Source organism: Poecilia reticulata, chromosome 18, assembly GCF_904066995.2.
Source record: "Poecilia reticulata chromosome 18, P_reticulata-male-v2, whole genome shotgun sequence".
NCBI classification, from domain to species: domain Eukaryota; kingdom Metazoa; phylum Chordata; class Actinopteri; order Cyprinodontiformes; family Poeciliidae; genus Poecilia; species Poecilia reticulata.
Genome location: NC_088847.1, coordinates 28534756 through 28549385, shown reverse-complemented (window position 1 = coordinate 28549385; position 14630 = coordinate 28534756). Strand labels below are relative to the sequence as shown.

The following is a 14630-nucleotide window of genomic DNA, read 5'->3' as shown; positions in this document are numbered from 1 at the left end:
ACCAATAGACTTGCCATCATCTACAGTCGAAAGGAACACTCGTCCAGTGAGGAACCGGCGACCTCCTGATAGACTGAACTTGAAACTGCAACTCTAAATGAGGATTTTGAAAAAGGAAAGTGTTTTTTGATTTCAGTTATATGAATTAAAAAAAAAAAGTTTAAAATGTTTAACTGATTGAGAAGTGTTGATTTTACAGGGGAGGAGCTGTGGTGTTCCAGAAAAGAACAAACCTCTAAATTTAAGATTGTTACACATTTTTGGGTATGATTATGCTCCTATGTGTTGGAGGCTGTTTGGTTGTAAATGTGAAGATAAAAGCAATATAACAAATCGCCATTGGTGGCGCTGTTGCTGTGCACAATGAGATGTGAGCTGAACATGTAAACGAGGAAGATGAAGTTCCCCGTTCCTGAATAAACGTTGCCATGTGCTATCTCCAGTTATCTGCTTGAATATTATTTTATTTGACCTAGTGTATCATACACAACATTAACGTGAAATTAGGCCATTTAAGAAACATTATTGTCTAATGTAACGTCTCAGACTGCAGGGGTAAACGATATATCACTGAAAATAAACTGGATTATTACCTTTATGTGACTTAAAAGTTGAAAATAATGTTACTTTTACACACATGCAGACATATGATGGTGTATTAGGGCCTGTAAATAGAAAAAGGAGAACATTTGTGCCAAAAATCTCAGAAATTTCCTAGATAAAGCAAGGGAATTTATGAGTTTGAAAAGTCGCTGAGGAATGCTCCGAAATTTTCTATAAAAAAAACACGAAATTTCTAAAATTTGAAAGTCACAAATTTTCTGGAAAATGACAAATTTGGGGATTATTCTGGGAAATTTGAGGGAAAAAAACTTGGATATTTTGAAAATTTGAAGTCAAATTTGTTAGCAGAAACAGAAATTGAGATTCATTTCAGAAATTTGAGGAAAAACGTGACATTTTTAAGTTTCAAAAGTAGCAAATTTGCTAGAAAAAACAAGTGATTGATTTTAGAAATCTAGAAAAAAAATTTATTTCAGTTTGTAAAGTTGAAAATTTGCTTGAAAAAACTGACATTTTTATGAGTTTCAGAATTTAAGAAAAAATTTATTTCAAAAGTTGTAAATTTGTTAGAAAAATGTGCAAAATGTTTTTCTTGCAAATCTTTGACTTTTGAAAGTCAGATTTTCACTTTTTCTAGAAAATTTCCTAATTTCAAAATTAAGAAATTTTGAAATTAGGAAGTTTAAAAATATATTTATAGCAAACTTTTTTGACTTTTGACAAGATCAGTGAAACATGAATGGGCCATCAAATAAAACAACGGATTAAACTTAGAAATAATAATGTAGTACCTATTTGTAAGTATTTTTATTATGTTCTCATACAATTATAGGCATGAAACAAACGTGTCAACATTAGTCATAAGAACTACACGATAAATGTACTTAAGTTTATCTACTAATATAAAGTAAGCGTTACAGCAACAGGTTTGGGATATAAAGGATAATATCCATCTCTTGCAAAGGAATTTATTCTGGTGGGTTTGAGATCCTTTGGAAATTTTATGAATGACTAATGTTTCCTGAACAATAAATTTAGTCATTTTTAAAGCAGCATTTCTCTACGGGTGAGGATTAGGGCCACTGAAAAGAATCTTCTCACAATTGACTTTAATGTCAGAGCTCTTTTTTTTTTTTCATTCAAATTTTGACTCGTATTCTCAAAAAAAGTACAAATTCTCAGAACTCTGACTTTCACCCCAGAATTCTTTTTTTCTCAGAATTCTTACATTTTTCTCAGAATTCTTCTCAGAATTCTTACATTTTTCTCAGAATTCTTACGTTGTTTTCCTTCTGAATTCTGACTTTAATCTCAAAATTTGGACATTTTTTGTCAGAATATGACTTTTGATCTCAGAAGTTTAAAATCTGAATTCTGTGAAGAAAAGTTTTTAGTGGTCCTAGTCCTCTTCCAGATCCGTCTTTCGGATGTTTAAACTCGGTCTCTCAGTTTGAAGGCGATGCCAGAATGTCGTACTCCGCCAGAAGCACGAAGCTGTTCTCTCTGATTTTTCTAACTCTGACCAAATCGCCGCACTCCTGGAGGTGAACCAGCCCTTGCTCCCCTCTCCCGTACTCTCGCTCGCGGTCGTTCAGCGTCACCTCAGTCCGCCTGCCGCAGGCCTGCCGGTAGACGTACCGCAGCCCGACCACCAGCACCATGCCCAACCCGGCTGAACAGCCCAGCAGCATGCCCAGCTCCCAGGCTCTGTGTCTGGGGACAATGTCCGGATACTTTCCTTCTTTGTCCGGAGCGTCAGCGGGATCTGAGGGATGCTTCGGTTTGGTATCCGTGTTTTGAATGTCTGGGTTGATCTCTTGGTCGTGATTTGGTCTGAGGTTGGGATAAGGTTTGGGGTTTGGATGGACGACCTTTCTGTGTGCCGGTGAGGTGAATCGAGTCTCAGAGTTTGGGGTTTTATGAGACGCTGATGTTGGTTCTGGTTTAGGGGAGGTGATGGGTGAAATAAAAGATGATGAACTAACTCTTAAAGATGGCGAGGTAACTGAGAAAGAGGGAGTAGAAGAAGAGAAAGTTGGGGAGATTGAAGTAGGGGAAGAAGGCATTGTTGGATAGTTGGAGGCACTGAAGGAAGAAATGGTGGGAGAGGAAGAGGAGGTTGGCGGAGTGGTGGTCTGGTATTCAGCAGAGGTTAAATGGTGAGGTATGGATATTGGGGAAGGTGATGCTGGTACTGAACGATTTGGGGTTGTAGGTTCGATCTGAGATGGGAGAGAAGGGGAATGAATGGAAGATGCTGATGTGACTGATGTGAAGTTTTCACTGCGGCGACTAGCAGTAGATCTGCTTAAGGAATTAGACACTGAAAAAGAAGACGAAGTGTTTGAAGTGACAAAACCAACAACCGGGGCCGTGGTTTTGGTATTTCCTTCAGACGTAGGATCATTTCCTCCTGAGGAGACTGTGACTGGTTGAGGAGTTACAGTGGGTTGGGATAACACTCTCTTTGTTTGGGACAGTGGTTGGGAAAAAGGTCTAAAAGACTCTGTTGATGAGTCAAAATGGGAATTTTCTCCTTGGAGTGAAATAGGCTGAGTTTGAGGAAGAGTTTGATGAAAGTTAGGGATTGTTTTTTTAGGTGAACTGGTTTGTTTTGGAGTACTTTTGGGTCCTACAGTGGTTTGACTTGTATCAGTTTTAAGATCTGCAGCCATTTGAAACCTGGAAGAGTTGAACGAAGACCTTTGGGAGGACGGAGTTACTTCTGTCTTCCCTACCCTCGTATGGGAATTAGACGGGACATTGCCACCCTGTTTCTCTGAGCTACTTGAGGTCTCAGACTTTCTTGATTTGTTTTTGTTTGGGTCTGTCAAAGTGTGGCTTACAGGGGTTTGTGTACTGAGAAAGGTTTGCACTGTTGGACCTCGGGTTGGTATTGCAGTAAACGTCTTGTAACGTTTTCCTCCAGGATTGTTTTTCAGTTTTAGCTCCTGTGATTTTATCTGGAGATCGTTGCTCTTTGTCCATGTGTCCGTTTGTAAGGGGTTACGAGGGTTTGATGTGGAAAATGAAGCCAGTGGAAACTGTGTTGTAGTAACTGTATGTATAGTATCAGGAGGTGATGATGGTAAAGGAAAGACAGTTGTTGTGTAAGAAAACGGTTCAGTTGTTATCCCCTTCGTCACGCCTGCGAGGAATCCAGGAGACTCATTGGTGGTACTTTGAGGAGATCCTGAAGTCAAAGTCTTCCTTGCAGCCACTGTTTGAGTTGTCAAAGTCAAAGAGCTGTTTGTTCCTAAGGTTGCGTGATCATCTTCGGTTTGTAGTTTCAAAAATTTCAGAATCTTAGTTGCATTTTTTATATTGGATGGGCGTCCAGAGAAAGAGGCAAGAGTAGCTTTTCTGTTAGCTTTAAGCGCAAGGAGGGAAAAAGGACAAAGACAAATAAATGACATTTCACAACACCTTTTATTTGCTTAACTTTCATTTTTCACCGTGTTTAGCTAATAATGAGCACAGAATGCTGACCTGTCTGGGCAGTAACCGTGTCTTGCACAGGTAAAATTGTGCTTTCTCCGTCCGCCATTTTGGTTTTACTGCGTCTCCAAGCACTGGGACTCCGATCACGCACCACTGTAGACTCAACACCAGTCCAGTACACGAAGTAGGATTGAACCACAGTTATACTGGCGTACAGATTAAAAGACAAATGTGGCAAAATAAACATTTATTGTAGTTTCCTAAATAGCTACAATAAAGGGGTTAGAGATCAAGTAATGGCAGCTTACTGGAAGCGTATGTCTCCCTTTGGCGTGTCAGGAGCTCTCCACACAAACGACAGGTTCCTCTTTAGCTGTTTGTCCGAGTGTGTGACCGTGTCACCTTCAAACAGGCAGCGTAAGTTGTGGGTACCTGGTGGAGATCGAATCCAGGAGCCACCCACCAGAAGTGGACCGAGTCTCTCTGTCCTGACACCAGGACCTTCTGCAAAACCATTCCTTTCCCCACCAACACTGCGGGCCTGGAGCAGGAAACCCATGAAGTCTCTGGAGCTTCGTACAGTCACTGAGCGCCGAGAGCAATTAATGGGCATAACAGAGGGAATGGGAGTTTCATTTAAAGTTAACTACACAGAATTTAATAGAAGACTGGCTGGTTGCTAGCCAGGCTCTTGAAAGGTGTCATAGTTACATGTTAGCTTCCCTCTGTTTAATTGCCTGTTAGCCGTTACCGTTATAATTTTAGCTTTTAGGTAAAATCTACTAAATGATAGTTGTGCCATTAGATGGACTTTAGTAGCTTTTAGCAAGATTCCTGAAAGCTGCTAGACTCTGTTTGCTTATCTCTGCTATTACCTTTACCATGTCAGCTTTTAGCTAAATTCTGCTAGACGTTAGCTGTGATGTTAACTGTGTTAGCTCTTAGCTGGACTCCGAAAAGCTAGCTAACAGATGGTGTTGGCTTCCCTTTGTTTGCTTGCCTGTGTTAGCTGTTAGCACTACTTTGTTAGGTGCTAGCTAAATTTGGCTAGATGCTATCTCTGCTCTGCTGCTAGGTGGACTCTATTAGCTGTTAGCTAGACTCCTGAAAGCTGCTAGACTGTGCTAGGTGTTAGCTTCACTGTGTTCACATGCAAGCTACCATGTTAGCTACAAGCTACATCTACAATTAAATCTACATTTTGGTAGATGTAAGCTGTGCTGTTAGGTGAATACTGTTAGCATTTAGCATAACATTGTTAGTTATTTTGTCTGTGGAGTAGAGAGTTAACTGTTAGCTGGACTGTGCTAGCCTCAGTTTATTGCTAGCTCCAGTCTTATCGCTAGGCTAATTGTAAACAGTTAAATGTTAGCAGACTATTAATTTTATGTAAACTCTGAGATATTGTTAGCTTGCCTGTCCCTACTTTTCAGAAACAAACTACTTTAAATACCTGAGTTATTTGTTACCTGTTATTAGCTGCCCAGGCAGGTATGCGGATGATGAGGTTTGTAGGGTGATGAAGCTGTGCTTCGGGTCCTGGGGATGAGCGCGGATGTGTCCAGGAATCATCTCCAGACAGGAAGTGAGACTCGCTCCGTGGGAGAAACATAGGATGGGCGAAGCCATGGAGCACAACACCACAGCTCCGCCCCAAAGAAGGAGGTTGGATGACATCATTAAACCTGCATAATTACTGCCATTAGAAACTAAACCAGTAAGAGTAGAACTGGTAAACTACATTGAGGGGTTTTCTCTGTTCACCTAATCCTAACACTTGCATTTGATTTATTTATGTCACAATAAAAAATAAATTAAGAAAATTTTAAATGAGTTAAATTTCAAACAAATAACAAAATTTAATAAGTTAAATAAAAAAATAAAGCTTTGATTTTTCCATCTCTTCTAAATATAAATGATTAAGTAGCAGGACGGGATCATGAATGAGGAGCGTCCTCACCTCACAGCGCGTCTCGCCTCCAGCTCTGCTGTCTGCTGCTGGACTGAGGGTTTTATCCGATCTGGGAGTAAAGAGGAGGACTTCAGGATTTCACAGGATCCACTGGAGCGACGCACATAGAACCAGAACCAGTAGAACTGCAGAATTCACCCAACGCTATTCTATCTAATCTTCATGAAGTTTACAAAAGAAAGCAACAAATTTGCATATTATCAATGTGAAAAATGATCTGGAACTTAAAAAGTGTTTTGCCTCAAGACAAGTTTAGTTAATTTTCTATTAATTATTCATCACTGCTAACTTTACTGATAAAATATTATTAAATTTTACTTGGTAATTTAGAGCTAATGCACAAATAAGTGAAATGAGTTTATAAGTAATACAAATTTTTCATTTCATTCATATTTATGCCTCTAGTATTTGTTTTGTGATTTATTCCAATCACACTTTTCTAGCATGTACACTGCAAAAGCACAATTTATCAGCTAATTTCTAGAGCAAATATCTTAACACTTGAAATAAGACAAAACTAACTTATAGGTAACGTTTTAGGCCATTAAAATACATATTAAAAAGTTTTAGTTCCACTAACAGATTATCTCATTTACAATACAACATTTTTTATAAGTAAAATTATTTGCCAGTTGAACTAGTACATTTTTTTAGATCAATATTAATGAAGTATTGACTTAAAACAAACTCCTACATTTTGCTGAAAGTGTATTTGTCAGTTGGTTTTGTCTTATTTCAAGTTTACTAAAATATTTGTACTAGAAACTAAACCAAAAACACTTGGTATGATTTTGTGGTTTTGCAGTGTATAACTCAATTTATTGTTTTGTTGATGCAAAAATCATCTTAGCAAACAGTTTTCACCACTTTGTGAAGATTTTATAAGCATAAAATAAACTTTAACTCAGTAAAAAGACTAAAAATGTGAACTGTGGCGCGTTTCTTCAGAGGGAAGGTGACCCTTCTAGGTGAGGTATTTCTACAGGATTATCTCCAGGATGTTGGCCAGCTGCAGCCGCCTCCCTCCAGGATCTCCAGGACGTTTCTGTTGATCTTCTTTCTGAGCTCATTTCGCTCCAGAGCAGAAAGCTGGCGGTGGATTATCTGCCTAAACAGAGATGGAGAATCTTTCAGCGCGACGAAACACAGCAGAGAGAAAAACAGCGTTTTTCTGGACGGATGGATGGATTCAGGCGTGGGTTAGCCCTACAGGGGGCGAGGGAAGCGCTCGCTAGTGGGAATGTGTGTTTTTTTGTTTTGTTTTATCTTATTTTTAAACTTAATTTAACAAAGCACACCAGCCCGACTGCACAGCTGCTTCTTAACAAGCAGTGAAACGTCAGTCTGATGTTATGCATCCACAGGAGGAGAAATGAAAAAGAAATCAATCAATTAATCAAATTTTATTTGTATGGCACATTTCAGCATCAAGGGATTTCAAAGTGCTTTACATAATTAAAATAAAAACACCATGTGACATTGAATAAACAGTGAGAAAGAGTTGAAAAAAAAAGATAAAAACATTAAAACCCCTTTTAGGACTTCAGTTAAAAGTCGTTTAACTGGGATTCTAACCCTCTGGGACTTTAGTCAAAAACACCGTTTGACAAGGACTCCAACCTCTAGGTTTTTAGTTGAAATGCCGTCAACTGGGACTCTAAACCCCGTAGAACTTTAGTTAAACGTTTAACTGGGACGTTTTCCGGGGGGCTAGAAAAGAAATAAAAAACATTAAAGACATAAAAACATGGAAGACATCAAAACCCGCACTCTAACCCTAATTTAGCCATAAGCAACTCTAACCAGGTGGGTTTTAAGTTGAGATTTAAAGGCACTCAGTGTTTCAGCTGTTTTACAGTTTTCTGGAAGAAAGGAACAAAGAGGAGTGGGTCACATTAACCAACATGCAAAAAGGAAAGGATGGGTGGAGATTCAGACTTAGAGAGAGAAAAAAGAAAAAGTTGAGCCAAATTAACATATTTTCCACTGTTGAGGAGCAACAGGGAACCAAACATCGTCTGTCCTGGACTGGACATGCGTTTGTTTTTTTATGTGTTTATAGCTTTAATCAGCAAATAACTTATCTGTTTGATCAATTAAAATCAATCCATACTGGCTTGAAAAAGAAAATAATTTGGCACCACTCTACAATAAAGTTAATAAGTAGGTTATTAATTCATCTCACTTTCTAAATCATTAGTAACTGATTATTATGCGTTAATTAAAGGGGAGAAGACTATATGCAAATTGCTTTTGTGATTACAAGGTAATCTGAAACTTTTGGTGTGGCAACAAACAAACTGTCTCTCCTTCTCACGGTTATTTAGTGCATAATAAATAACCAGTGCAATCATGCAAAGCTCATATTTTGCATGTTTTGTATTTGAATTTGGATTTCCACTGCTTCTAAAAACAGGCATTTAACAACACGCGCTGAAAAAAAACACCCAGATGATTTTTGGTAACAAATTGGTGTTTTCTGGTGTCTATAAAATGATCAGTTTCAAAAGCCTCCAGAATGTAATGTTACAAATCAGCAGTCACTGCCCGTTACCTAGTAACCCCAGCAGAATTCTGCCCGTTACCTAGCAACCCCAGCAGAATTCTGCCCGTTACCTAGCAACCTAGGCGGAACTCCAGCATGTTTGGTCATTTGGCACAATACAGAGTCACATTAACATTTACAACGGTGCTGGTGTTAAAATATATTAAAAGTAACACCAGTGTAGTGTTGATCACAAAACATAATATGGTGTTAAAAACAGTAAATAATTGACCCACAAGGTGCCAATATCAATCAAATCCACTGGAAAATATTCAAAACAATACACAGAAATGGAAAGTTAAACTTTTCTTAAACCCATTTCAGTGTTATAGACCAATGTTAATTTAACAAAAAAAAAATGGGTGTCACTCTTTTAACACTTTCAAAAGTGTTACTTTAACACCTGCTGACTTGGACACATATAAGGCGCTTTCGCACGGAACGGAACGGAACGGAACGGAACGGTTCCAGCCCTGTTGTGTTCGCATTACACTGAGGGCGCCATCAAAGTGGTGCTGGATGTCATTATTTTTGAAACTAAACAATAGTTTCGATGTAGCGGCCGGCTGTACTCGTTCATCAGCGAGTAAGCGGAGGAAAAAAAACCCCTCATCATTAGACCAGGTGATGGCACTATATTGAGACGAATTTATTGCTAATTAAAACTAATAATAAAAATATTAAAAAGAGCACTCTTTACAAAATAAAATACAGTTTAGTGAGAGCCAGCTGTCAACGGAACGTCAACGTCTGGCTCCATAACAATCAGCGGCCAATCAGCTGCTGGTTCTAAGCAGAACCGCTTGGCCGGCCCGATTGGAACCACAGCTCTTGTGGTTCCATGGGGCCGGGTGGAACCGTTCACAAGTTGTAATGCGAACACGCTCGGAACCGTTCTGTTCCGTACAGCGTGAAAACGCCTATTGACACTTTAGGGTGTAAATTCAACACTGGCATTTTTACAGTGTACTTTAGATCCTAATCTTGACCGATCATCAGGATTAGATTCATCCCACTCTAAAAGTAGACGGGTTATACAACATTTTATGTCTGAACTAAATTTTAAAGATATTTGGAGAATTCAGAATCCAACAAAGAAAGCATATTCTTGTCACTCAACTACCTATAATAGCTACAGCCGTATAGATTACTTCCTAATCTCAAATCCTTCGGTTGCCAGAATTAAAGGTTGTACTCATGAAAGCATATTGATCTCCGATCACTCGCTATGCTTGCTTAAATTTATGTGCTGATTAAAACCCCATTGGCTGCAAATGCCCAACTTTCTGAAATATATTGAGGAAAATATTGATGATCATTTCAACCTTAATGAATCTGAGGCTACAGCATCTATTAGATGGGAAGCCTTCACGGCTTTTCAGGGGCGGATCTGTGTATTGTTTTCAAATAGTTAAGGGAAATCGGACATTAAGCGCACAAATCTCTTTTTTCCGACAACATTGAATGCAACACAACGTAACGTAACCTGACACCTACTGCTGAGTAGCGGGAAGTGCGAGAGAAGAACAGAGCGCGAGGCAGCAGCATGGACCTTACCAAGCTCCGCCCAGAAACGCCCCTCGAAAGTCCCACGTGACTCACATTAACCTCCTCCAGAGCTTAGCTTCTATGGGATTTTCCGTTTCGACTGACTCTCTGCAGAGTATTTCTGAGTCGATTAGTTTAGCATTTCTGCCGGATTTTCACAAAATATCAGCCACGACAATGGAACCAACAAGTTCATGTCATCTTTTTTGGACGACATCAAGGTGTTTGAGCCACGCGATGCCTCCAACATTGTGAGCGTTGCAGCTAAATGCTACCGGTTGATGAGAAAAACAGCAGATCCTCAGACCCTCAGCATAAATATAGCTGTGGACAAGATCACTGATGGCTATTGTTCTTGCAAGGCTGGGTAAGTCGGGCATTCATGGTTTTGAGGATTCGAATGTGTCTAGGCCTGATACACGGTACTCGGTGCTAGCGTGGCTAACACGATTACAGTTTAGTAAAAGCTAGCATGGCTAACACGATTACAGTTTAGTAAAAGCTAGCGTGGCTAACACGATTACAGTTTAGTAAAAGCTAGCGTGGCTAACACGATTACAGTTTAGTAAAAGCTAGCGTGGCTAACACGATTACAGTTTAGTAAAAGCTAGCGTGGCTAACACGATTACAGTTTAGTAAAAGCTAGCGTGGCTAACACGATTACAGTTTAGTAAAAGCTAGCGTGGCTAACACGATTACAGTTTAGTAAAAGCTAGCGTGGCTAACACGATTACAGTTTAGTAAAAGCTAGCGTGACTAACACGATTACAGTTTAGTAAAAGCTAGCGTGGCTAACACGATTACAGTTTAGTAAAAGCTAGCGTGGCTAACACGATTACAGTTTAGTAAAAGCTAGCGTGGCTAACACGATTACAGTTTAGTAAAAGCTAGCGTGACTAACACGATTACAGTTTAGTAAAAGCTAGCGTGACTAACACGATTACAGTTTAGTAAAAGCTAGCGTGGCTAACACGATTACAGTTTAGTAAAAGCTAGCGTGGCTAACACGATTACAGTTTAGTAAAAGCTAGCGTGGCTAACACGATTACAGTTTAGTAAAAGCTAGCATGGCTAACACGATTACAGTTTAGTAAAAAGCCTTTTCAGGTGAAATAAAATCTTTAATGTATGTCAGATACGGTACACATTGCATATTGATCTGTTCAGCTAACGTAAGGCTGTAACAGACAGGCTTCAGGATGTAGAAGTTGTATCGGTACTGCCATTATGCTGTACTTGGCTAAAAGGTTTTCATAATGGATGTGTTTATTATTGACTTTATTTTTTTCATTCACTAAACACAAAGAAAGCAAAGCAATAATACTTACGCCAGCAGACACTTTGTTCTTATTGATCCTACGAGGTTGAGCTGTAAATGCGGTTGTGCACAAGCTTTGATCCAAGCAAGGCTTTCTGTTTCAGATTTTGGAAATCTGTGAATTTTAGTTCCACAAACACGATCATGATACCTGACATCGCCTGTACAGATACCCCACTGACGGAAAACCTTTTCTTTTCGAGTCCTGACGCAAAAACGTTCTGTCGGTCTGCTAGTCCACAATGTACATTAGCATGAGTTTGTGAGACGATAACCCACGTGATAGCTGCGCTGTGACGTCAAATGGGCATTAGCCAATGAAAGGCGGACCCTGTGGTAAGGTCCATGGATATGGATGGATAGAAATTTCTAGACTGGACATTACGTGACTTATCGTGCGCCATTGCTGTCCATTGAGTCAACATTATGGGTGGTCAGAAAATACCAGCAAAGAATCTGAAAAATGGACGCAATATTTAGCGGTTAATTCAACCCTATGAATTGGATAACAAGAGCTTCAGATTTAACAGGTGAGGAAAAAGTTTTAACTAAAAAAAACATTGAACAAGTGAGCAGTGGGTCAGTTATGCTAGGCTAACTGTTAGCCTGCTACTGACTTTGATAACCTTATCATGTGCTGCGCAGTTCGGTGTGTTTTGGTTCCGTTGGCACTAAAACAGGTCAACCCGCCCACCACGTCATCAGTAGAGCAGCTGGTTATTAAATCAGCTGATCAACCGCCGCTGTGCTCAGGCGAAAACTTATCAATAATCACAATATAGACATTAAGCCTGACGGTATAATGTAACAGACTGAATGTTCTGTTTTGGTGTTTTTGCTTCAAACTACGGCTCCTACAGCATATTTAAAACAAAACGACCAATATAAGAGAAATTTGATCCTTCTTGCATCTTGACAGAACTAACAGAAACAAAATTGTTTATAGATTTGTGTCACAGAGAATTTATCAAACATCAGTTCTCTCTGTTTTAAGTTAACAAATGATGGCGCTACAAATATTTTTGTGACAGATTTCTGCTCGTCCTGCATTGGGGTAAAATGGTTTTCTGGACACAACTCAATGAATAATAGTGACTAATAGGCGCCGTCCAATCCAGTAATACATATCAATAAGCAGGAGTATGAAAGACGTAAAAATAATGAACTATACTATATTAAGAGATTATATTTAATCCTCAGTGCTAATGCAAGTTAAAACATTTGCAACCAGTAAATCAAGTAAATTAAGTCCAATGTTATGTCTTCTTGAGAATAGGGACAAAATGGGTGTTAATTTTCCCATAATTTTTGTTTATTTCTCAAACTTATGTATACAAATATGACAAATAATGTTTTGGAAATGTATAGATGCTAAGGTGCAGGCTCCCAGTTGCAACATTTTTTTTTTAATTACATTTTTAATCGACCTGACCTAGAATGTTGTCATCACCATTGGACAAAAATAAATATACAATTATTTCTAATTACCCTATTAGTGATATTTTTACTCATTTTACAGACAAATGCTTCTCAAGAAACAAAATAAATGTTATTTAAAACCAAAAACAACAAAAGTCCATCTGACGGAGTTGACTCTGCATGACGGAGTTGACATAGAACTGAAGGTGGTGACAAACTAGTGAGTAAAATGAAAAACTTGATATATGTGAAGTAATGAAATTTATGTAAAATACATTAAAATGAATTAATTTCACATTTAAGTGAGATTTGGCAACAATTTCACTGAAAGAGTCAGAAAAACTCTGATGGAGTTGACATCTGACGGAGTTGACAAAAAGCCAAACTACCTCAATTTATATGATGTTATTCTGAAGGATTCCACGTTGTAGCTCATCAGGTCCATGAAATCTTTACATTTTACCAAAATGAAGTTTTTATTTCACAAACTTTTATCAAAGTTTTGTAAATTGTCAGTTATGGTGTTGACACATCATGGTTTTGACAAACAACTTAGGAATAAAAAGAAGAAAAAACTAAAGAATAACATAAGCTAACCAGAGCTAACTAGCCCTCTTAGCAAAGGAAGAGAAAGGAAGTGGTCATGGGGTCCTCAGAAGTTCTGCTGCCCCCCAATAATGCCTGATTTTTTTACATTCTTTTCATTTCTGACGGTGTTGACAACAACTAGGGACAAATTGACAAATTTTAATGGAGTTGGAAAATATATAAAAATGTTTTTTAATTCAATTTATTGATGCCTTTATAATTATTTATATGACTACTTATACTTAATTGTCATAATATATAATTTTTGTATTTCTTTAATTGTTTTAAACTATTATAATATGTTGAGTTCTGCTCTTGGACAAGGGCTTTTACAGGTATCATTCACCGACTGTAATGTTTAAAATTAAAAGAAAAATATTCAGCAAATACCTGGAAAATAGACATTGCTGTGCTCACAGGTTAGTTTAGTCAGATATTTGAAAAATTATATTTTGTGTATATTTTATTCAAATTTTGTGCTTTATCCATGGGACTTGTTTTGTCCCTATTCTCAAGAATCACTACACACACACACATACTGGCATATGCTGCCACCCCTGAAAAAATCCCTGCCACCCTCTTGCCACCCCATAAATATTTTTTCTATATCCGTCCCTGAGGCTTTTATACGGGGTCAAATGATAAGTTACACCAGAAATAAGACGAATAGAAACTTCATGGAGATGGTAAAACTTGAAGAACAAATTAAAGAGACTGAGCTCGAGATAAATGTAAAGGATTGTAAAGAAAAGCAACAAAAACTGCTAATATTAAGGGCAAAATATAACAAACTATCTACTACCAAAGCTTCATCAGAGATTCAAGCTGAAACAATCCGACTACGATCAAGGAGAAAAGGCAGGAAAGCTTCTCGCCTGGCGCATTAGAGCTCTGCAGAATGAAAGGGCAATACATGAAATTACAACTGAAAATGAAAATACTTCTGATCCTCTAAAAAGTCTCTTTAAAGATTATTACTCAAAATTATATACATCTAAAGGACACTTATCACAAATACCACTTGATTCATTTTTTTAACTCTATAAATATTCCCACACTTAGTGAAACGGTTAAATCAGAGCTGAATATCCCGATATCTATAGATGAACTTTCAAATGCAGTAGATAAATTTAAATCAGGGAAAACACCCGGTCCGGACGGGATCCCTTTGGACCTTTATAAACTATTTAAAAACAGACTACTACAGCCCCTCTATCATATGCTTGCAGAAAGTT

General features: G+C 38.3%; 1 protein-coding gene across 1 annotated transcript; it reads right to left on the bottom strand.

Annotated features, from left to right (window-relative positions):
• Nucleotides 1-1810: 1810 nt before the first annotated feature.
• Nucleotides 1811-6538, bottom strand: reeld1 (reeler domain containing 1). The gene is made up of 5 exons (XM_017303580.2): nt 5966-6538; nt 5475-5690; nt 4314-4590; nt 4054-4211; nt 1811-3934 (listed from the first exon to the last, which is right to left on the bottom strand). The coding sequence occupies exons 2-5, from the start codon at nt 5683-5685 to the stop codon at nt 2010-2012; spliced, it is 2571 nt and encodes an 856-aa protein (XP_017159069.2). The 5' UTR covers nt 5686-5690; nt 5966-6538; the 3' UTR covers nt 1811-2009.
• Nucleotides 6539-14630: the final 8092 nt, after the last annotated feature.